Source organism: Nomascus leucogenys, chromosome 22a (assembly GCF_006542625.1).
Source record: "Nomascus leucogenys isolate Asia chromosome 22a, Asia_NLE_v1, whole genome shotgun sequence".
NCBI lineage: Eukaryota > Metazoa > Chordata > Mammalia > Primates > Hylobatidae > Nomascus > Nomascus leucogenys.
In genome coordinates, this window is record NC_044402.1 from 70,832,816 (window position 1) to 70,856,886 (window position 24,071).

Here is a 24,071-nt window from a genome sequence, read left to right on the forward strand (position 1 = left end):
CCTGCCAGCATCAGAGTTTGATTCTTGCCCGCTGTGTGCAGGGCACCATCTAGGTAGAGGAAATGATTCAGCTACAGACCCTGGAGCCAAACTTCCTCTGTTCTGGCCCAGGTTTGTGTCCAGCTACCTCAATGACCTTGGGCAAGTGTGTTTCTAATAATGGTACTTACCTCATGTGGCCATTGTGAGAATAAACCATTGGAAACGTTTAGATGACTACCTAGTATGTAGTTAAGTGGAATAAAATGTTAGCTCTTATTACCGTATCCCACATGAGATAATAAACTTTAGGGCTGAAACTGTCGCTCATTTCTGTAGCACTCACAGAATCTAGAATTTAGAATCTTTGGCCATAACTGGCATAAAATGAAACAATTGATGAATGGATAAATGAATATGTGCTCCTTGAGTTTTTATTTCTGTGAGGTCCAAAGCTAAATTTAATTGCTTTGTTCTCTAGAAATGCTTCCTATTTACCTCAAGTTTGATTTGAGCATCCTAGTTAGTTGATAAAGGAGCTAGCTTTCTCAAAAAGTCAAAAATCCTAATTAAACAAGTGAAGGGAGATTCTATTAACACTGTGTCATTTTTCTGTGATGCATCTACCTTCCTAACTCAAAAATAAACTCCAAGTTTGGGAAGATGTTTCTGTGTTTTCTTTAGGAAGCTCACTTATTGGCTGGTAGCTGTCTATGGTTAATATCTCACATTGAGGGTCAGTTGCCAGGAACTAGGACGTGGTGGACTTCAGCAGATATGATGTTAGAATGCATGTTTGACTTGGGTTTTCTTATATCCCATGCCTGCCATGTGATCCACACTTCAAGGCAAAATTTTATTTATTTATTTTTTTGAGATGGAGTTTCGCTGTGTCGCCAGACTGGAGTGCAGTGGCACAATCTCGGCTCACTGCAACCTCCGCCTCCCGGATTCAACCGATTCTCCTGCCTCAGCCTCCTGAGTAGCTGGGACTATAGCTGTGTACCACCATGACCAGCTAATTTTTGTATTTTTAGTAGAGACAGAGTTTCACCATGTTGGCCAGGATGGTCTCAATCTCTTTTTTTTTTTTTTTTTTTTTGAGACGGAGTCTCGCTCTGTCGCCCAGGCTGGAGTGCAGTGGCGCAATCTCGGCTCACTGCAAGCTCCACCTCCCAGATTCACGCCATTCTCCTGCCTCAGCCTCCCGAGTAGCTGGGACTACAGGCGCCCGCCAACATGCCTGGCTAATTTTTTGTATTTTTAGTAGAGGCGAGGTTTCACCGTGTTAGCCAGGATGGTCTCGATCTCCTGACCTCGTGATCCGCCCGCCTCGGCCTCCCAAAGTGCTGGGATTACAGGCCTGAGCCACCGCGCCCGGCCGATGGTCTCAATCTCTTGACCTCAAGTGATCCACCCGCCTCAGCTTCCCAAAGTGCTGGGATTGCATGCATGAGCCACTGTGCCCGCCCTCAAGGCAAATATTTTTGTGCCCGATGCATCAGACGATGATGGACGGTTTGGCATGGGAACCAATTTTCAGTTTTTTAACATTTCTTCTATATAGCTGAAGTCACATCATCATCCCCATCAAGGCCTTCAATGTGATCACCTGTGGACATGAACTTTTATATTTACATTAATCTATCCCTAAACACACTTGCTGTCAACAATTTTGCTCTACAAAGTTGACTAGCAAGGTTAGGCTCATGTGCTCTCTGGAAAACTTGAACATTTTCAAACCCATTTTAATTTCGTTTGAATAAACTTCATCTAAAACTGAATCATGTACTCAAGATTCCAAAAAATTGCTGTTTAATTTCACCTGATAGCTCTCTTCTTTCTTATAAAAAGTCAATTTTTTAGTATGATGTTTTTAGCATGATAGTGCCTCTACTTTTTCTAAAGAACTCTCAGTCTCTTACACAAGGACACAAAGAGGAGAACAACAGACGCTGGAACCTACTTCAGGGTAGAGGTCGGGAGGAGGGGGAGGAGCAGAGAAAATGATTACTGGGTATTAAGCTTAGTACCTGGGTAATGGAATAATCTGTACAACAAACCCCCATGACACAAGTTTACCTATATAACAAACCGGAGCATGTACTCCTGGACCTAAAATAAAAGTTAAAAAAAAAAAAAAAAGAAATTTCAATCTCCCTTAGACCTCTCCTTTCCTTCCTTCCCTTCTGTCCTCCTTCTCTCCCTCCCTCCCTTCCTTCTTCCTTTTCTTTCTTTCTTCTTTGTCTCTCTCCTTATACTGTTTATATCTACATCTCTCAAGTTCTGGTTTCTGATCCAAAGGACAATTTCAAATAATAAGAAAATCTGATAAGATCTCTAACCATTTCTCCATCCCTCGTCCCCTTCCTGCATTACCCAGCACATTGCTGGTACCTACATTGTATCCTCATCAACACCTTTATTATATTCAGGCTCAGAATGAGTTTCTGCCCAAAAGACCTTTACATATTGAGCCTATTTTGAAAAGTTTGAGGAAGGAAAATGGACTTAAGTGGAAAATATTACAGGAAACAAAATTTTGTAAAAATGAACTTTATATAAGAGTGCTTCATTATCAACACATAAAGAAACCTAGATTATAATCCTACATGTTGAAAGAAGATTAACTTTGTACATTTTCACAATTTTATTAACTTTACTTCACTTTCTTCACTGGGTTATAAGGAAAACATAGTGGCGTTTCAGTTCCAAGTATATTTTGTGAATTAAATAGCAGCTTGTTCCTCACTATGAAAAACAAATATGCCAATATATTTTCTACTAGCATCGCCCTGGTCACCTTAAATTAAGAAGAAACTGGAGTATTTGCCATTAAAAGCTGTTAACAGTAGTAATGCCACAACATCTCTGTGTGCATCTTAGTAACTTCTCAGACTTGTCTCCTTGATGAACAGACAAAACAGGAGGAGGGGTGAATTTGTTCTTTTTATCTGAATGGTGTAGGTGGGGAAGACAGAGAGCAATAGAGAGCTCTCGTGAAACAGAGCTCTAGCAACTGCTGTGCTTGGGAAATTAGATAATAAACAGTCCCTGATACCGAAATTCTAATGGCCTAAGATCAACACAGTCTGGAGACGCAGGTGGGAGTGGCCTTCCTTGCTCTGATCCAGACCCTCCCGGGAGAGCTCTTTGTGTCAACAAGAACAGCCAGTGCTCCTGGCCAGCTCCCAGGACTCAGAGTGGGGCTATCATTTTTGTTTGCTTTGCAAATATCTTAATGGGAAGTGGTTCAACACCACCTATGGGTTAATCTGAGGGGTTCTGCTTGGCAGCTGTTAGCTCTGAGAACCACATGGCCGCTCTCGGGTGCAGGGAGTCAGGCTAGCTGTTAACTACCCAGCGCCAGGTTGAGGCGTCGTCTCTGCTTATTGGATTTACTGACTGGCAGGAAGCACCTTGTTGACTTTTATTTTTAGTTTGTTCCTCCTGGGAGAGCAAGGATGTTATTCTCAGATCCAACTGTGCTTTTTTCTCCAAGGGAGGGCAGTTGTTTAAATTATTTTTACTAGCATGAAGCATCCTTTCACCTAAGCTCATTCTCAGAATCTGAAACTTCAAATTAAAAGTAGTGGTGTGGTGAAGGTGGAAGGGGCATTGTTGCCAGAAAAAGATTTCGTATATTAGCCTGCAGGGGGGGGCAAACAGTGGAAGCCACAGGCTTGTCTTCACCTGGGATCTAAAGAATTGAATAGATGGTGAATTTCTCTGCTCTGCTGTTCCCTTAGTCCTCTCCCTCGCCCTCTCCTCCACCCCAACATGGCTTTCACTTGTCTTATCTTGACCCATAGGAATGTTTCCTTGGGTGACACAACCAAGTCATGCCTTTCTGGATCTGTGTCTGCTGACATTGACACAGATGATCTCTTTCTTTACGCTTATGGGATTTCAGGCAGGTAGGATGGTTTCCATAAAGCAGGTTAGGGAAGTACCTGGAGTAATGACAGACATGTAGACAGTTTCCAAATGCCCCATTTGTAAAAATGCAAAAAGTTCAGATTTCTCTGTAGGTCCTGGAAAAAGTGTCTAGCTACCCTCAGGAATAGTGTAACCCTGCTTTTAAAGCCTTATTCTTTCCTGGGGGTTTTCTACACCTACTTGTAGGATTGTCTTGTGGTTGACAACAAGGGCCCTAGAGTCCACTAGACCTGCTGCTACAGGGTAAGAACTTCATAAACCCACTTATTTTCTCAAGGCTTCAGTTTCCTCATCTTTAAATGGAAGATCAAGTAGCGCAATATCTACCTCACCAAGACATGAAAGTTAAATGAGGTAACATATACAAAGTGTGTAGCATCTCATTTGATGCATAAAAAGCACTCACAAATCATAGTGATTAGAGGAGTTGTCATCTCTGAGGCATCCACTTTAAGTTATCCTTAGTATTATGCATTTTGTACTCATTTTGAAATCTGTTACTCCCAACCCTTTAAAATTATCCAGTGCCAAACTGTGATTATCAAAGTAAATGATGACAAAAGAGTATAATCCATTGAATAAAATAAGATATCATGAGTCCACCTGGATGGATGGAAGGAAGGAAAGAAGGGAAGAGGCTGAGCTCTTCCTTACAATAAAATATGAAATAATAAAGGTAGATGAAATTAAGAAAACAGAAAATCATCATTTGGCAACTACAAAAATAATAATTGTTTCAGGCAATAATTATGAATGGATGCTAACACTACTATGTGAAAGTTTGAGGAGTAATAAACCATTTGCATAGTCTCAGAGTAAGTCCCCATAAGAAACTTATTAATTACAAAAGGATAGTGAAGAAAACTGGCAGAAACCACCTTAACCAAGTGATGAAAGTTAGCATCACCAGTAATTGAACAAACTGACAGCATGTGCCTCCTGATATGATGCATTGAAAAGAAGACAACATCACTTTTGTGGATTTCTTGCCAAATATGCATAACCTGAATTTAATCACGAGGAAACAGCAGACAAGTCCAAACAAAGGGAGCCTTTACAAAATGACCGGCCTGTAGGCTCCAAAATGAAACATGACAGAAGACTAAGAAACTATTCCAGATGAAAGGGGACTAAAAGAACATTACCTCCGAATGCAATAGATGATCTAGGAATTTATTTTGCTATAGAAGACACCATTGAGACATTTGGAAAAATCCATAGATTGGAAATACAATCTGTAGATTGGAAAATAGTGTCATATTAAAATATCTGTAGATTGGAAAATAGTGTCATACTAAATTTCTGATTTTGATCATTGTATTCTGGTCATATAAGAAAACGTCCTTCCTTTTAAAAACACACACACTGAAGTATTTAGGGATAAAAGAATATCAGGTAGGCTGGGCACAGTGGCTCATGCCTGTAATCCTAGCACTTTGGGAGGCCAAGGTGGGCAGATCACCTGGGGTCAGGGGTTCGAGACCAGTCTGACCAACATGGTGAAACCCCATCTCTACTGAAACTACAAAAAAATTAGTTGGGCGTGGTGGCGGGTGCCTGTAATCCCAGCTACTCGGGAGGCTGAGGCAGGAGAATCGCTTGAACCTGGGAAGTGCAGGTTGCGGTGAGCCAAGATTGCACCATTGCACTCCAGCCTGGGCAACAAAGAGTGAAACTCTGTCTCAAAAAAAAAAAAAAAAAAAAAAGTATCCAATTTGTAACTGACTCTCAAATGGTTCAGAAAAAAATTATGCATGTTTGTGTGTGTATGTATCAGTACAAAGAGGGAGGACAAAGCAAATATGTAAGTCTGCTGAGGAATATATAGGATTCCTTATACTATTCTTGCATCTTTTCTATTAATATGATTAAATCAGAATAAAAAGTTGCAATAAACAAGTCAGTGCCACTTCTTGCCCTTTAGACATGGCAGTTCATCAGCCACTTTCTCTTTAGACTCCTGATCCCTCTCCATTCACACCTAAAAGTCTATTCCATGTCATCATTGCCCTGCTCAGTGATGGTCCTCAAGCTTCTTGGCTGTGACATTGCTGACTAGTCACCACCTACTGCACACAATCTTGTTTAGGCTTTTCGTTTGTAAAAGTTTCTGAAAATGTCCTTCCCTCCTCTCACGCCCCCTCCCTCACCTGTCCTTGGGCCCCATCATTTAGTGCCATGTGTGTCATGCACTTTATTTCAGCACTTCTTACTTCTCCTTCCCTGAACTAAGTACTGCTTTCAGAATTAAAAGAGGAAAACTGGGTTAAATATTATCTTTTGTGGGGTGGGAGGGTGGTGCAGTGGTGAATAGAACATCCCCCAGTTACAGCATGAAAAGGGTGTAATAAATGGTATCTGAAGTTTCCTTTTTCTCCACAAGTCTATGCCTTGGCCTAATTCAGTCTTAAAGTGCTAGAACTGTAACTCAAGAGTAGCTCAACCCCCAAGTTACCTTAAGACTGAATCCAAAGGAAAAGCACAGATTCTAGAAAGGCAGCCACACAGATACCTCATCATTATTATTCTCCCTTGAAGTTTCCGTGTTTACAGATTTGTCTTTCAGAAGTGCAAAATCATGAACAATAAGTTTGTGTTTTATTTCTAACTTCTGACTATATGTGCATCTTATTTAATTATTTTAAAATCTTATCTTGTGTTTTTATTTTGTTCTGCCCAGGAGAACAAATGTAATCATTTTTTCCTTAGCCCAGGCAAGAGTTTTTATTTATATTTTGCTGATGAAGAAGGGGAGAGGTGATTTGCCCAAGTGAGAGTTGCCGTATTTGGCAAATAAAAATGCAAGATACCCACTTAGATTTGAATTTTCTATAAACAACAAATAATCTTTTTTGTTTAAGTATATCCCATGAAGTATTTGAAAATACTTATACCAAATAATTACAAACATACCTTGTTTTATTCCCTTTTGCTTCATTACACTTCACGGATATTGTGTTTTTTACGAACTGAAGGTTTGTGCCACCCCGTGTTGAGCAAGTCTATTTTTGCCATTTTTCTAGCAGCATGTGCTTACTTCATGTCTCTAGGTCAGAATTTTTTAGCCATATTTTGAAATTAAGGTATGTATATTTTTTAGACATAAGGCTATTGCACACTTAATAGATAATAGTGTAAAAATAACTTTATACGCACTGGGAAACCAAAAAATGTGCGTGACTCATTTTATTGCGATATTTGCTTTATTGAGGAAGTCTAGAACAAAACCCACAGTATCTCTGAGATATGTTTGTTGTTAGTCTGGAATTCAAATTCAACTGGGTGTCCTGTTTGTTTGTTTGTTTGTTTATTGAGACAGGGCCTCACTCTGTCACCCAGGCTGGAGTGCAGTGGAATGATCTTGGCTTACTGTAACCTCAACCTTCTGAGCTTAAGTGATCCTCCCATTTTAGCCACCTAAGTAGCTGGGACTATAGATGTGCGCCACCACGCCTGACTAAATTTTTTTTCGTAGAAACAAGGTCTCACTATGCTGCCCAGGCTGGTCTTGAACTTTTGAGCTTAAGCAGTCCTCTCATCTTGGCCTCCCAAAGTGCTAGGAGTACAGGCATGAGCCACCACACCCAGCCTCAGTGTCCTGTATTTTATCTAGCAACTCTAGTTCAAGTGTTTTAGAACTAATGTATCATGAATATGTATGCATGTAGCCTGACTGTATGTAATGAAATATATTGCTAAATCTACCAAGTGTTTATAGCATTCCTCTAACCTCTACATGCCATAACACATAGTGTTTTTTGCCCTTTAAGGACTTTTGAAACCATATTCAGGGATATCAATTCCTACTTATTTATTAAGGTCTTTATTCAAATGTGACTTTCTGTAGCCACTCAATCTAAAATTGCAGACCCTGCCTCCAATACTTTCCATCCCCCTTCCTTGCTTTAATTTTCCTCTTTGGCACTTACTTGTATTTAATATGCTACATAGTTACTTTTCTGTTTCAATTTGTGTCTGCCACTTGAATGTAGGTTCATGAGCAGAGGACTGTTGGATCTCCTCTGCTGTATCCCCAGTACTTACAATAGTAGGAGACAAATTTAAAGGTGCTTGATAAAGACTTGGGAGCTGAATGACTGATGTCTGGGAGCCTGTAGAAGACCTTATATTGCACATGTCATACTCATTGTTCTTATACAGAATCTCAAGGAGACTTGCATCAGATTAGAGCCTTCAGTATGGTGCGAGTGTGTATAATCTTAATAATAGTCTATAGACACAAGATAAATAGAAGGTCAGGCCAGGGGTTATACCTCCAGATATCATTGGGCTTCATTTAATCTGCCTCCTAGCAAATTTTCTAGAACTGAATGTTAGTAGCCCCAGGTATCATTCATTAAGATCCTTAATAGAATTGTGTGATTATCTGAAAGAGTCCAGTAACAAAATTATGCTGAGGCTGAGAACATGGGCTCTGGGTCAACCAGATCAGGATTTGTATCTGGTTATGACCTATGTTACTCAAATAGCCCAAGCTTGGGTTTCCTGGTCTGTGAATTGGGAACACTGGGGAACCTATGCTGCTAGCACTGGCATGGGATGAAATGGATAGTCCAGCCAAGTCCTCAGCACAGTGCCTGAGGGAAAAGAAGCTGCTTCCGTCACCATCACCCAGGCCCCACCACAAATTCCACCTGAGCTCACATAAAGCTCAGCTGTTCTAGCCATGCTGTGGCCCTCAGCCCGGGCCTCTGCGTCCCTTCAGATCACAGTGCCCTTCGCCACTACTGCATCTTTTGTTTTATCCCTGAACTTTCTCTCAGCTCCCTTGGTTGCTGACAAAGAACTGAAATAAGCTTTACGGGCAGCTCTCAGTTGAGTGTCCTTTTTTCCAATAAAGCAAGCATTCTCAGCAGAATGAAGAAAAGCCTTCTGCTCCTACCTTAGACATTTACACAGTGACAGCTGCCTGCAGTAAAGTAGTGAAGGAGGGAAAAGAAAATAAATGAGAATGCAAGGACTGGCAAATTAAGACTGTATGGGCTCACGGTTGGGGAAAAGCAATGAGGCAAACAAATATGATCACATTTAAAGGGCTCAGTGGGATTTGAGAAATTAGCATAAGTGCATAAATCTAACTACTGCTAACTTAGAGCAATGGCATTATGAGACAGTCATCAGCCTTTTTGAGCCCTTCTGATGAATTTATCCTTGAGCCATGTTCTAAAACTTAAAATAATTGTGTGTTTTAGTGCAAACAAATATCCATATATTTAGATGTAACTTGCATATTCAACTCATTCAGTAATGATTAGGGTGGGATGCAGTGCATGCATTCAGAATTGTTCTAAAAGTTACTGGGTATCAAACCTAATGAGAAAAAGTAATACAAAAGGTGTGAAGTTTATTCCTTCTTGTTTCCCTTATTTTCCTGCAATAATGGTGATCTTATTGTGTACTGTTATTGTTTCTCCTTTCCTGTGCTCTTTGTCTTTCCTTCATATCACACATTAAAGCCCAGGAATAATGTTTTTCCTCTTTAAAAATCAAGAAGTCCAAATTAAAATAATAGTGAGTCTATACTTTGCAAAGAGATAAGCAAAGATTTAAAACACAGACTATTCCCAGTGCTGGAAATATGATAGGAAATGGGCCCTTTCATACTTTTTGTGGATATGAGTGTTAATTTTTGTTGCTTTTTAGAGAGTTTGATGACATAATTTCAAAACTTTAAAATAGAAAAAAGTTTCTTACCCTTTAACCTGACAGCTTTATGTATAAGATTTATCCTAGCGAGATAACTAGATGAGTACTCATAACTCTGGCTCCAAATATTTAATGATCCATTGTTTATAATGTGAAAAATTTATAAACAACTTAAATATCCAAACATAAGAGATTAGTTACATCATGATAATCACCCAACAGAATACTATATAGCTATGAATATGATGATATACGTGTACATGTGGATGTATGTGTGTTATATACAAATATGTGGAAAGATGCTCGTAATTATAAGGTAGGTTAAAATGATAAATATGAGCTATTTTTAAAAATGTATTTTATGTGCATAGAAAAGTATCTGAAAAGATATATGCAAGAAACTAATTATATCTGGATATGGACATTTTCCCTAGTCTTTATTTTCTTCTCATAGAATATCTGTATTTTATACAGTACAACAATATATATGTATTTTTTTAATCATACAAAATAATTTTTGATCAGAAAAAAGGGAAAAAGAGCAACATTTTGCCATCAGTTCTTTTAGTCATTTACTTTGGGAGAAAGGCAGATATTACTACATTTTCGTTGATTAGTGACTGGTGAATATTCAGACAACTTGGGAATTTGGAGCATTTTCATCAGCTAAAAAATAAAAGACAAAGCTAATGAGCACAGCAATACCTAGAGCTCTGATATCTCAAAAGCCATTATGGTAGTTGCTCCAGTTTGCTGTCCTCCCTTGCAAAATTTTATACAGGATGCTTTCAGTAGGTGATTTGCAGACACTTTTAGTTGGTCAGAAAGTAGCACCAGACAAATCAGTTGCAAACCAGCTTTCAGTGTGGTTATGCTCAATATACTGTGTAACTACACCAGGCAGCCTACAATTCTTCCTAGAGTAGAAGTAGATGGGGGGAGTTGAGGCAGGAAAGGCTTTTCAGAAGAGCTGACTCCTGAGCTAAAGGGTAAGAATGCAATGACCAGGTGAACAAGAGAAGAGGGAGCATTCAAAAGCGTGGAAATCAGAATACAACCCTTGGAGATTTTGTAGGTACTTGACAAAAGCTTATTTGTGGTGGTGGTGCTGGCAGTGAATAGGAAACAAACGTGTTCTATAAATCCTAGTTTTCCAGTTTTTGTAATAAAAGGTGCATTAATTTACACATTTTGGGGTGTCTTTTAACCCATAATAACACACAATAACACAATAGATAGTTTGTGTTTTTCTTAAGACATTTGTTACCTTCCAATCCTCTGTGTCTTCAAAGCTATTTAAATATCTATATAAAGTAAGAAAAATATGCAATAATACCCAGCTGATGCAAATCAGGGAAGAAGTGATACATAGCGACAATGTTGGGGGATTCATATCTGGGTGTTCTTCTGCATTTATACCCTCAGTCCTTGGAATGTTCAGATTCCATATAAAAACTAAATAAGAATGCTTGAGTTGCCAATTGGGGTTCAACCTATGCCAAGTTCATATGAAAATCCTGTTGGCACTTAAGTCAGGCACTGCATCATTAACAATGGACAGTGTCCTCTTCTCTGATGTCATTCCTTAAATGTCTTAATTTACCTTCACAATTTGAATTTACTGAAACCGTTTCTGAAGATGTGTATGTTTTCTATTATCTCTTATGGTAATAACTTCCATAATGAAAGTTATATGACTTGTTTATGTGAAACTTGCCTCCCTCAAGATTCTTGGGGCCCCTACTATTAAAAGTATCCTGGTCTCAGCTGGGCGCGGTGGCTCACTCCTGTAATCCCAGCACTTTGGGAGTCTGAGGCGGGTGGATCACGAGGTCAGGCGTTCAAGACCAGCCTGGAGGCCAACATAGTGAAACCCCATCTCTACTAAAAATACAAAAAATTAGCCAGGCGTGGTGGCGGGCGCTTGTAATCCTAGCTACTTGGGAGGCTGAGGCAGGAGAATCGCTGGAACCTGGAGTGGCCGAGATCGTGCCACTGCGCTCCAGCCCGGGTGACAGTGTGCGACTCTGTCTCAAAAAAAAAAAAAAAAAGTATCCTGGTCTCAGGAGGCTGAGATAAGAGGATCACCTGAGCCTGAGAGGTTGAGGCTGCAGTGAGCCACGATCTCACCACTGTACTCCATCCTGGGTGACAGAGTTAGACCCTGTCTCAAAAATAATAATTCTGGTCTGATCATATCTTCTGCAGAGTGGTTTTACTGCTGCTTCTTGGGAACAAGAAATTGACCTTCTCTTATTAAGAGCTCTTTGATTTTTTTTTTTTTTTTTTTTTTGGTGGGGAAGCTGGAGTGCAGTGGCACAATCATAGCTCACTGCAGCCTCAACCTCCCCGGGCCCAGATGATCCTCCCACCCCAGCTTCCTGAGTAGCTGGGACTACAAGGGCATGCCACCCTGTCTGGCTAGTTTTTGTATTTTTTGTAGAGACAGGGTTTCACCATGTTCCCCAGGCTAATCTCTAACTCCTAAATTCAAGGAATCTTCCCGCCTCAACCTCCCAAAGTGTTGGGATTACAGGCTTGAGCCACCACGCCCAGCCAAGAGCTCTTCGGTTTTTGTTCAAAGTTACCAAAGAAGTAGAAACAAATTACTGGGCTATGCTGATTAGCCTTTCTTTTGGGGCTACCAAATGAGACACAAATTTACTAAGAGAAATATTCCCAAATTTAGAGACAATGGAAAGCTAACAAAAATCAATCAACGTTGAATTAGCTATTTTGAAATTAGAGTATGCTTTCAAGTGTGAACGAATAAATGGATTTCTCAGTTTGTCTCCAAGCCATTCTAACTTATAATTGATAAAAGATAATCTTGAAAACTTTATCAAAATTGATAAAAAGTACACAAAGAAACTAAGTAAAGTTTAGGAAATGGAGAATCTGAGGGGAGCCAGTGTGTCTCAACACCTATCCAAGCAAAAAGGTACTGATTCTAACCCTAAAATAGAAAAAGCCAGTTACTAGACAAGCTTGACTGATCAGATACATCCTCAAAGAGCACCCTGCTTCTTTTGCTTTAATTCTAATGTGTAATTTAGTCTCCAGAGTGTATCAACCAACTAGAGAGGGGAAAAGTATAGTCCAGATCATATCATTCATTGTAAAATCACACTCGCATTGTACATTTCAAATATGACTCTTTTGAGATTGGTTATTGCAACTCAGCTCTCCCCAAAATCATCATCCCTCAATGAACTGACAAATTGAATTTTGGAGCCTGTGAAGCTGAGGCCCAGTCCCTGGACCACGGTGACTTCACCTAGTGCCACCAGCGCAGCGTGACAGAGCCAGCTGGCCTCATGGATCTCTGCTGCAGAAGAAGGGAGATGCTGGGTATTCTCAGCAGCCAACTACTCAGGAGCCAGCCTTCACCTTGCCCCTCATCCGTTCACACTGGGATCCAGGTTTAAGAAGAAGGAATTAGATGTGAGTTTTGTCTGGGGGCTTTTTCAGGACAGATGCCCAGCAGAAGGGTTCTCAACGGTGACTGAGAGTTTCCGTCTCCCCTAGAACCCACAGTTCAATGAACTGACTTCAGCAAAGCGGTTGAGCCCTGGAGGCAATCTGTTTGAGACTTTAGTTATGCTTCCAAGAGGCCAATGGAGCCCTAGAAATATGTGATGAATTATACAAACAGGGACAACTACTTTCTATTCACCATATTTTGATAGCCATATACACTGCTTCTGCCCATTTAGCTTATGATTTCCAGCAGAGGCCGTGGACAGTGTTATTAAAAAAAAATTTCCTGTGGATTCAAAAAACAATATCACACTTCATAAGTGAATTAATTCCTTAATATTGTCCCGTACCAATTCATAGTCAAAATTTCCCAATTGTTCTAAGAATGTCCTTTGCACATGTTTATCCAGGCCAGGATCCAATCTAGAATGTTACAGAACATCAAGTCGTTATTTCACCTAAATCTCCTTTGATAACAGAATAGTCACTTTTTTCAGAACACTGACTTTTTCAGAGGATTGAGCCATAAAATAGGATTATCTCATAAAATAGCTCACCTTCTGTATTTAGCTGCTTGCTTCCTGTGGTCTTATCCAGCTTGTCCCCCTATGCCCTATGTTTTGTGTAGACTGTAAGTTAGATCTAAAGACTTAATCCGATTTAAGTTAAATGTTTTTGACCGAAAGGAAAAAATACATCCTGGGTGATATTACATACTTCATGTTGCCTCACATTACAAGACAATGTTGTCGTGGCGTTAGTGGTGTTAAAATTGAGCACTGGATTAAAATAGTGACCTTCTGATTTCTCCAGTGTACATTGCCTGTCTTGTGAAATGAAAGATGGAGGTAAGCCACCTGTATGGTGGTACTTTGGCTCCATATGAATGTCCTGTTCTCTATTAACAGTTTGTCTAATGATTTTATCAGCAATTAATAATTCTTTTTATTTATTTATTTATTTATTTTTTGAGATAGGGTCTCACTCCGGCTGTCCAGGCTGGAGTGCAGTGGTGCGATCTTGGCTCAGTGTAGCTTCGACCTCTGGGTCTCAGGTAATGCTCCCACCTCAGCCTCCGGAGTAGCTGAGACTACAGGTGCACATCACTATGGCCCGGCTAGTTTTTTGTATTTTTAATAGAGACAGGGTTTCACCATGTTGCCCAGGCTAGTCTCCGACTCCTGAACTCAAACATTCCACCTGCCTCAACCTCCCAAAGTGCTAGGATACCAGGTGTGAGCCATCACACCCAGCAACAATTGATAATTTTGGCCTGATAATTTCCCTCTGGTATCACCTTTTCCATAGTCAGTATACCATAGTCTTATGGTATACTGCTTACCAGCTATGGTCTGAAGCAAATCACTGGCTTCTTGATGCTTAATTCCTTTATCTGTAAAAAGAGGTTAAAAAAGGAAGCAGAGGCAGGAGGATCGCTTGAGGCCAGGAGTTTGAGACCAGCCTGTGCAATATAGTGAGACCTCATCTCTCCAAATAATAAAAAATTAGCCAGGCGTGGTGGTAGCACATGCCTGTAGTCCCACCTACTTCGGAGTCTGCAGTGGGAGGATCACTTGAGCCCAGAAGTTCGAGGCTGCAGTGAGCCATGATCATGTCACTGCACTCTAGCCTGGGCAACAGAGTGCGATTCTATCTCAAAAACAAACAAAAAGAACCAATCCACATGGCTGTCAGCAGTATGTAACATGCTTTGCCTGGTGCCTGGTGGTGTGTATCCATGCAATAAGCTTTGGCTTTTTTTTCTTTCTTTTTAAAAAATATTTTAAAAATTCAATTAAATAGAGACAGGTCTTGCTATATTGCCCAAGCTAATCTTGAACTCCTGGGCTCAGGCAGTTCTCCCACCTCCACCTCCCCAGTAGCTGGGATTGTAAGCTTGAGCCATGGCTTTTTGTTATTATTGTGCTTTTCTTTATTTTGGTAGTGATGGATTGCAGAGCATTATCCAGTCTCATGTCCCTGAGGCAAAAAAATAAAAAATAAAAAATAACAACAACAACAACTCTATAGAGGAGTTGAGGAAGTTAGATTTTTTAAGAAAACTGACTTGTACCATTTTCTTAAAAGCAAAGTGTGTTCTAAGAATCAGTAGTGCCTCAACATGCTACAGAGGAGAAGGGTCCATTGTTAAAATAATGTCTAGGAAATGTTTCCCATTCTTTTCCTTTCTTGGAGTCTCATTGAACATATTATTAAATTAAAGTTGCCGGAAAGCCTCTCAGGAAAGAAACCTGGCTTGTAGGCTAATCTAGTATTTTCTAATTTATTTGCCTATAGACACTACTCCCTGATCTCTGCCGCTGACTTTTCTTAAACACACACAAACATTACATTGAGCTGCCTTCGATTTTTCCAAAGGCTTGAATGAAGAGGGAATAAAACAGATAAGCTGACTCCCTGTGGAGAGTTGGGAGGTGTCTGCCATTGACTTTGGATTCTGAAAAGCCACACAAGCTAGAGGAGTTGTCAAGAGTTCATTTTTTGAGGGGTCAGGGAAGGCATAAATTGGGAGTCTGGCAGTAATTCAACAGCTCTCTTTCTTAGACTTTCTCCTAGAGGTCTTAGAATCCACCCATCCTATAGGTGGATAGTGTCACAGCTACTGGGACTTGCCTAGGCCGGACAGGAGTGAGTCCTTTGGGCCAGTGCTTAGATACTGAAGGGTATAGAATATATTATGGTTCAGAGGAAGAGCAGAGGATTTGGAGTCAGACAAACATGGGTGAATGCCTTAGCTCTACCAGCTATTTACCATGATACCTGGGAAAATCTCTTAACCTCTCTGAACCTCTTTGTTCGTCTATATAATAGATAAAATTAAAGTACTTAGACCAAATGGTTGTGAAGCTTTCTTAAATATTTAAAAGCATTTTTTTAAATGAAGTAGTATATAAATGATAGTTAATTTATTTTAATAGTAAGAGTATTCTTACTGATCTACATGGCCCCACATTTTGTGGATTGACTAATCATTGTTTTATTTATTCAAATGGTCAATATTTATTGAGCATTTACTATGTACCAGGTACTGGGTAGGTGCTTACACAGAGCATGAAATAGAGCAGATCCAGTCCCTGACTTAATGTAGCTTACATTCCATTGTGGGAGACATATGAAAAGCAAATATACACACAAATAAATACAGAATTATAGTCCCCTCCTTCCAGGTACTGATGTGGTAACTTTTAAATGGGCATATTGCTTATAATATGTATTTTGAAGATAATATCCACAAATAAATATATGGAAATGAATTTGTCAGCTTAAGTAAAGAATAAGATTATTAATATAGAACTGGAAGTGACCTTAGGAATAATTTTTCTCAATCTCCTCATTTTATAGATGAGGAAAACTAGGACCCCGAATGCTATAGAAACTTACCCAAAGTCACATGTTTGTTGTGTCATGTGTGTCACATGTGTGCGTATGTGTGAGGCAGGGGTCAGAACACAGATTTCCCTTCCTTACTCAATGCTTTCCACTCTGCTGGTTCCATCTGAAAGGCATTATGAGTGGCTCCTATTTTATCTGTGTGTTATAAGCACACTCTTACACAATGTGTTCTGATTATAAAAAATTGGGGACCCAGACCAAGTGATTTTTCCAAACTTTGTTCCATGAAGCATTAGGATTTTACTAGATGTTAATAGGTTATCACTTTAAGCTTCTTGGTCAAATTACTTTTGGACACCCTGCATCCCCCCTGGATCTTTACTATAGAGATCCATAAATGTATATTGTAATTTTAAAAGATTATTCCTGCAGTAAGGAAACCTTTCAAACTACACCCAACCTAACATTCCCCAAACTTACTTGATTACAGAATCCATTTTAAATTCTGTAACTGTGAATGTGATTCATGTGCTGGGCAGGAAGTGTAGCCTTGGCATCCATTTAGTTGGCTACTTGGTAAAGGTTGTGGAAGCCCATTAGAGCTCACTAAACCAAAGCCAATCACACAACTTTAAAAGGAGCAGTTTCTTGGGTCTTGGGAATTCAGGCAGACTGTGGATGTGCTGTAACATGTAGGAGCAACACCTAGTAGGACTCATTTTCTTAAGGTGACCATGTCCTTTTAACCAAGGACTGAAATGGGAAACCATGGAAGCATAAAGAGTATGTTTTGATACATCTTTGAAGAAAAACAGTCCTCTTTAAGTTTTTCTATTATTATTTTCAAGTCTTTTAAAATTATTATTATTGTTATCTTTTCAGGCACTCACAAGCCCAGAGTTCTCCAAAAGGGTGCGATATCTTCGCAGGACATGCAAACAAGGTAGCTGGATATCTTCATTCCAAAGTAAATGTGTATCACTCCTTCAGACTCATCCAAGTTCATAGGCATGAAGCTTGTCTGTGGCTGCTTGGTTGGGCTATCCAAACTTGAAACTGTTAGTGATATTTTGAAGTCTTTGAGACAAAAGCCCAGCTTGCTAAAGAACTTTGGTTCAGCAGAGAGACAGGGTGGTACAGTGGAGAGAGAATCAAAAGCCTGGAAATTTGCTGCTGAGAATAAATGTTAGCTGCTCCCTGAGGTGATTTGTCTGTGCACTCCACTCTCTACAGATGTTAGAGCCTCTTTTTGAGTAAGGACCCGAGGTTCTTTGGTAGCACTTTGATATCCTGCTCGAATTCAATATGTGAAATGGAGGCGTCTCTCTGTGACTTGGAGCCCACAGCAGGCTTTGAAGTCTGATCCAATTTTTGCTGCCTACTATTTGATGTTGAAAGGATGAAATGAAGAAAATGTACAGTTTTTGCCAGTAACTCTGCTGAGCATATGTAAGATTAAAAAAACAAAATCCTTTGGATGATGTACTTAGAAATGTTAAGCAGATTAATACCTTCCTATAGGTTCTCTTTTTTCTTTCTTAGAGATAAAAAATAAGTATAGGTGAAAATCAGCACATAGCTGTTTTACATTCTGGACTATAATTAATTTAACAGGAGACTAGGTTGACTTGTTCTAAGGAAGAAATGAATGAAGCAAAAGATGTTAAGACTTGGCTTCTAATTGCCCCAAGGAGAGGACCTCCATTCAATTCTATGCAAGATGGGAGCAACTTACAAATGACTCCAATATACTTAGCCTCTTGCTTTTAGTCAGGGTTAAGTGCCCCTTCATTAAATAGAAGCCATGTCCTTAAGGCTGTTTCATCAGAGGATAAGAATAATATTTCTCTTACTGGGTTTTTCTGAAGCACTCGGTTTCTGGGACTGATTTGCTGTCTTCTCGGATATGCCATCCTGCTCCAGATCACCAAGGATTGAGTCTCTGGGGAGCCCCTCAAAAGCCTGGTAAGAAGAACGTTTTGAATTGCATGCTGCTTCTAACATTTGCATGTTTGTGTACTTTTTAGTGTGTTGTTTGGGCAGGACTCAATTAGATAGTAATATGACCAAATGTTGGCAAAAAGTTTTGGGAAGCCATACATGCTGGATGTAAAACTTGTATTAAAGGTAGCAGTTTACCATGTACCCATGTCATTTAAGACAATGAATATCAAAGTCCATGCTTTTCCATTTACTTAACCTTAAACTAGGAAACTGTTCTAAAATTTCATTTTGTTAAAGGGAAAATAAACAGCTGACCAGCTTTTACTGGAGCTGATCACGCAGGGTCGAAATCTAGGAGTTGATAAAGAATATGGATTTAGAAAGTAGTTCTGCCCTTTTGGCAACATGGCCATTCTTTGAGCAAGAAGACAGGCATGCCTTTGGGACACAACTATTTCTGGCTCGTTTTCTAAATGTCTTGCTACAGAATATAGTAAAAGTCAGTTTCAGACTTGCATGCAGCTAAAACCAGTGCTTCTGGAAGATAAAATAGAAACATAATTGTAAGAAATATTTACAAGCTAGAAGATACTAAGAACTACGTGAACCATTCTAAGAAAAGAAATGCTCTTGATGTTACACTTAATGTCAACCTCATCTAATTTTCTGAAATATAAAGTAATTTCTCAGATCTCTTCAATTTTCTTCTTAGCTTGTTTTTCAGTGACAAAGTAGCACAGTATGAAGTGGGAAATGCATAATAAATGTGTTATGACTTCAATCTATATGGATCTTAAACTCTTGGAGAGAGACAAGAGGATGGGTCCATTATAGCAGAACCTTTTAAATGGACGTGTAGTAAATGATAAACCTGACAAAGGAAATATTTTCCTCATAGGCAGACAGTATTCAGGAATAAGGCCACAATGAAGTGGGGGTAAAAGTAGCACAAAAAAAGAGGAGAGAATTTAGGGGAAAAACAGTATAATGGAGCAAAGTTCATTATGCGAGAGTTTGGTTGGTACTTTTCTCTATCCAAACAGACAGTCTCTATATTTTAATTGGAGTGTTTAGATCATTTATATTTAATGTGATTATTGATATGTTTTGGTTTAAATCTATCATCTGGCTATTTATTTTCTATTTGTCCTATCTAGTTTTTGTTCTCTCTTGGTATTCTATTTTTAAATAGATGTAATTCCTAAAAAGAAAACTTTGAAGTATGGTTGAATAGCTAAACCATACTGACAGGTCCTGGCATCAGACCTGCCTGGATTCAAATCTCTGCTCTCCTGTGTTAATCAAGTTACATAGCAACTCCTTACCTTAGTACCTACACATGTAAAATGAGGGAAATAGTAATGCATATCTGAGTGGTTTTACTTAGGATTAAATGAGCTAGTGTAAGTAAAGGGCAGAGCATAGTGTCTGGCTCATAGTAAGTGTTTAGTAAACGTCAATTGCTGTTATGGTAATTACTGTTATTGACATTATATAAATACAAAGTTAATCTATGAACATGAATACTAGGTAGAAAAATAAAGTTCTTTTTGTAAGGCATTAAGTTTTGGTGTGATAGTTCAGGGGAAGTAAAAATAAATTGCATTATGAATTAATATTTATTAAAAAGAAAAGAGACTTGTTGGATTACAATAATCTTTCCCATTCTTTAGGAAAGTATCTTAACAAGTCAAATTTATTAATAAGTTACATATCTGATTTGCTATAAATGGCTCATATGCACTTTCTTTCTAGAGTTGTCTCTTCCTTCCAGTCTAAATGATTTTCTGTTGGGTCTGCCACCATCACCATTACTTCCCCTTACACTCTTATAAACAGCGTCCTAAGTCTTTTTCCTGCCTCCATTCTTCTGCTTTAGCTTCTCTTATGCCAACAGAAACCTAAGATTTCTAAAGCAAAATCCTAATCATGACCTTCTCTCCCTCCATACTCTTCAGTGACTCCCTAGTATCCCAGCATGACCTTCAAGGCTTTCTCTGTTCTGGTCCTAATCTTCTTTTCTAGCTCTAGCTTCCACTGCTCTTTCTTTTTCATTCTGTGCTTCAGAATCTCCAAACTATTCTCTATTCTCCGAACACGGCTGGTGTGTTCTTTCCCTCCTCTGTGACTGTTCATGCTGCCTCTTCTGCTCCACATGTCCTTCTCCCTCGTTTACTTTTCAAAATCCTCTCCATTCTTCAAGGTCCACAATGGCTCCCTACTCTTTTACTCTTTCTTATAATACTTATCACATCCTGCTTTGTATTATAGTTACTTTAATTCATCTACTAGATTTAAAACTCTCTAGAATCATGTCTTCCCATTTATGAGTTCTCTCCTCACAACCTAGCCTAGGTCTGGAATTGAATTCTTGAGCATCCAAAGTGGTGATGAAATATAATGGAAGCAAGAATGAAATGAAACTCTACCTAAGTAAGCAATCAGAGAAAAGTTTTAAAATGTATTTCTAACAATCCTAGAATAAAGTAAATGTTTCTGAGACAACCTCCAAATAGATATAGTGTACTAGTGGAAGGAATTAAAATAATCCAAGCTGTTTCATTTTGTTGCTATTGCTGTTTCGAGCAGGAGAAGCAAAGAAAGTTTAGACATGAAGACATGAGAAAACATTATATGTAAATCAAATTGCCCTTGATCTTAGAAAATGACAAAGATGAAGAACAAAATTTTTTTTCTGTTTCGTTTATATTATCAGTCGTAGAAACAAGAATATATTATTTAAGCAACATTTTTAGCAAATTATACCTTTGTGTTTCATTCTGTGCTTTAAATGACCCATTATTTTAACCCATGTTTTTGTGGAAGGCTGAATGAGAATAGTGTGACCTTTTCAGTTAAAAAAAACACTAACATCCAGAAGGTTTGCCTTCTAACTTGCAATGAGGCCTAACTTCGTTATTCTATGAAGGGGTCTGGTGAGGGGAGAGTGAGAGGCAGGGAATAAACCTAAAGTTACTCCATCTCAAGCTCAGCTTAGAGCAGCCATGCAAGGAAGTCTCTAAATATGGGGCTTAAACAAGGCTGTCTTCAGAGTATAACAAGTGTTCCTGGGCCGGCACGGTGGCTCACACCTGTAATCCCAGCACTTTGGGAGGCCAAGGCGGGCGGATCACGAGGTCAGGAGATGGAGACCATCCTGGCTAACACGGTGAAACCCCGTCTCTACTAAACATACAAAAAAAAAAAAAAAAATTTAGCTGGGCGTGGTGGCAGACACCTGTAGTCCCAGCTACTCGGGAGGCTGAGGCGGGAGAATGGCGTGAACCCAGAAGGCGGAGCTTGCAGTGAGCCAAGACCGCGCCACTGCTCTCCAGCCTGGACGACAGAGCGAGACTCTGTCTCAAAAAAAAAAAAAAAAAGAAGTGTCCCTAACTGGCCCATGTGGGCTGGTTCATTGCTCACATTAAGAGAAAAGCACAATATACCCGGGAAGTGCCAAATTCTAGTCACTTGGTCACTAATCCAAGCAGTGAAATTATTTAATAGGACTGACAGCGATATATACAGACCTTATCTGGCTTTACTCTGTAAATGGTTATACTTTAGGCATTTGTTCTTCTATTTATTTATTCAGAAAATAATTATTAACGCTATGTGCCAGGAACTGACCAGTATTTCTCAAAACTTTTATAAAAGACCAGTTTTTGGTTGGTTGTTTTCCATTTCACCACAGTCTGATACTTTTGTGGAATACAATAAAAATGAATTACTAACAAAATAATCATGCACTTGGATGTTGTGTCAGTATCAAAACCCTGTCCACATGATGCTACACTCTAGCAGAGGGAGATAGACAATAAACAGTAAGCAGACAAATAAGTCAATTATGTGGGATGTTAGAGGGGTGAAGAGTTACAGGGAGAAAATACAGCAGCAAGGGTGATCAGGAGTGGCCCAAGTGTAGAGGGTGAGTTTGGGTGGTTGTATTTTTAAACAGGGTGGCTTCATGAAGAATGTGAGGTTTGAGTAAAGGCTTGAGGGTGGTGAGCCAGTTCACCATGTAAATATCTAAGAGAAGAGCATTCCTGGCAGAAGACCATGATAAAGGCCTGGAGGAGAGAACGTGAATGGACTATATGAAGAGTAGAAGTCCCTGTATTGGAGCTAAGAGAGCAAAAAGTAGAGTCATAGGAAATGAGGAGCCAGATAGTGCAGGTTCGTACTCCTTAATGTCCTAACAAACATCCTAGGGATCTAGATACAATGACGATTCTCATTCAGCAGGTCTCAGTGGCTCTGAGATTCTGCAGCACTAATGAGCTTGCAGGTGGTTCTGATATTGTCGGTCTGAGGTTCACTTTATGAGTAGTGAGGGTTTAGTCTCAGTGAAATGGGAAGCCAGTGAGTGGGAGAGTGGCATGATCTGGGTTATGATTTTAACGATAACTTCAGTTTTGGAGTTGAGAACCAACTAGACATCATCAAGAAATGAGATAGTTTGTGTAAGTACATTTTCTATACAGCTGAAACTCTTTCAAACCTAAAATCACCTTTCATATTGAGTGCACAAACACAATTCTCCTTATTCTTTGTATCTAGGGGCATTATTATTAACAGCAGTTATCACATTGGGCTGTAATGCAGAGCAATCCTCAGAGACCTTTATGAAATGGGGCCACCTACCCTTGCAGTAAATGACCCTTGACCATTATGATTTTTAGTTAATGTGCCAGATTCTCTGTTTAATTTCTCCTCTCTCAACACAAAGCTGATGTTTCTTGCTGTTGTTAATGAGCTGACTTTTTGTAACATACTTTTCTTCTCCTTCTTCCTTTTTCATCTTTGCTATGGTCTAAAAAACAGGTTTTAAGCATTTTTTTTAGGCAGTAAAAGAAGTGGGTTTGAGAGGGATACCTGAGAAAATCCCCTATGAATAAAAGAACAGGAACTATCATGTATGTAGTACCTATATTAGGTACCATGCCAGGCCCTTTACTTACATTTTCTTAATGTAAAGTACACAAGCTTTAGTTTAACCTTGTGACCTGTGCTTGTTAAAGAACCCTCACTACCTGCCCTTGGGTTTTCTGTTATACCTCACCTAAGAGGTACCTCTGTTCTGGGTTTTCTTCCTGTCTACAGGGAGTATACCTTAATCACATTTCTTTTTGAAGGTCAAAAGTAGCAAGCAGTATTCTACTGGCCTCCTGAGGGGGTCACAGATGGCAAAGCACACTGTTGGGATATGGTAGAGCCACCAGAGAGCATGTGGAACCTGGCATCGGGCATTAGTGATTGATTTCGGATCTTTCATGTCCTGTCTAGCCACGGCTCCTGAGCAAATCACACCACTTTCTTTCACTTAGCAGCTTCTTTAATGCCATCTACTTCGTTATTTTCCTTTACGTTTCCAGTTGCTCTCATTACTAAATTTTATTGTTTTTGGCAGCAATTCAGCTATCAGAAAGCAAATTCAGGTTGTATTTTATTCTTGGAAACTTTGATCCTTAAGGTGACCAAATATCTCAACTTTCCTGTGACAGAAATGTTTTCCAAAATGTGGGATTTTCAGTGCTTACACCAGGACATCCCAGGCAAACAGATGAGTTGATCACCCTGTAATAATACAGGAAATTGAGTTTGATTTGGGCAAGATCACTATATCGGGCAAGACTGTGCCTCAGTTCCATGCAACAGAATCACTTCACACTGGCCGCCTGTGTTTGGAAGGGAGTGCAAGCAGCTTG

General features: G+C 39.4%; 1 protein-coding gene across 2 annotated transcripts in view; it reads left to right on the forward strand.

Moving 5' to 3' along the window:
• MYO3B (myosin IIIB) overlaps positions 1–24,071 on the forward strand; it is a 503,395-nt gene that overhangs the window by 369,574 nt on the left and 109,750 nt on the right. For both annotated transcript variants that reach the window (XM_003254238.4, XM_003254240.4), the window contains 2 exons: positions 17,302–17,362; positions 18,288–18,384. In XM_003254238.4, coding sequence (XP_003254286.2) covers positions 17,302–17,362; positions 18,288–18,384 — 158 coding nt within the window. The remainder of the gene's footprint in view (positions 1–17,301; positions 17,363–18,287; positions 18,385–24,071) is intronic.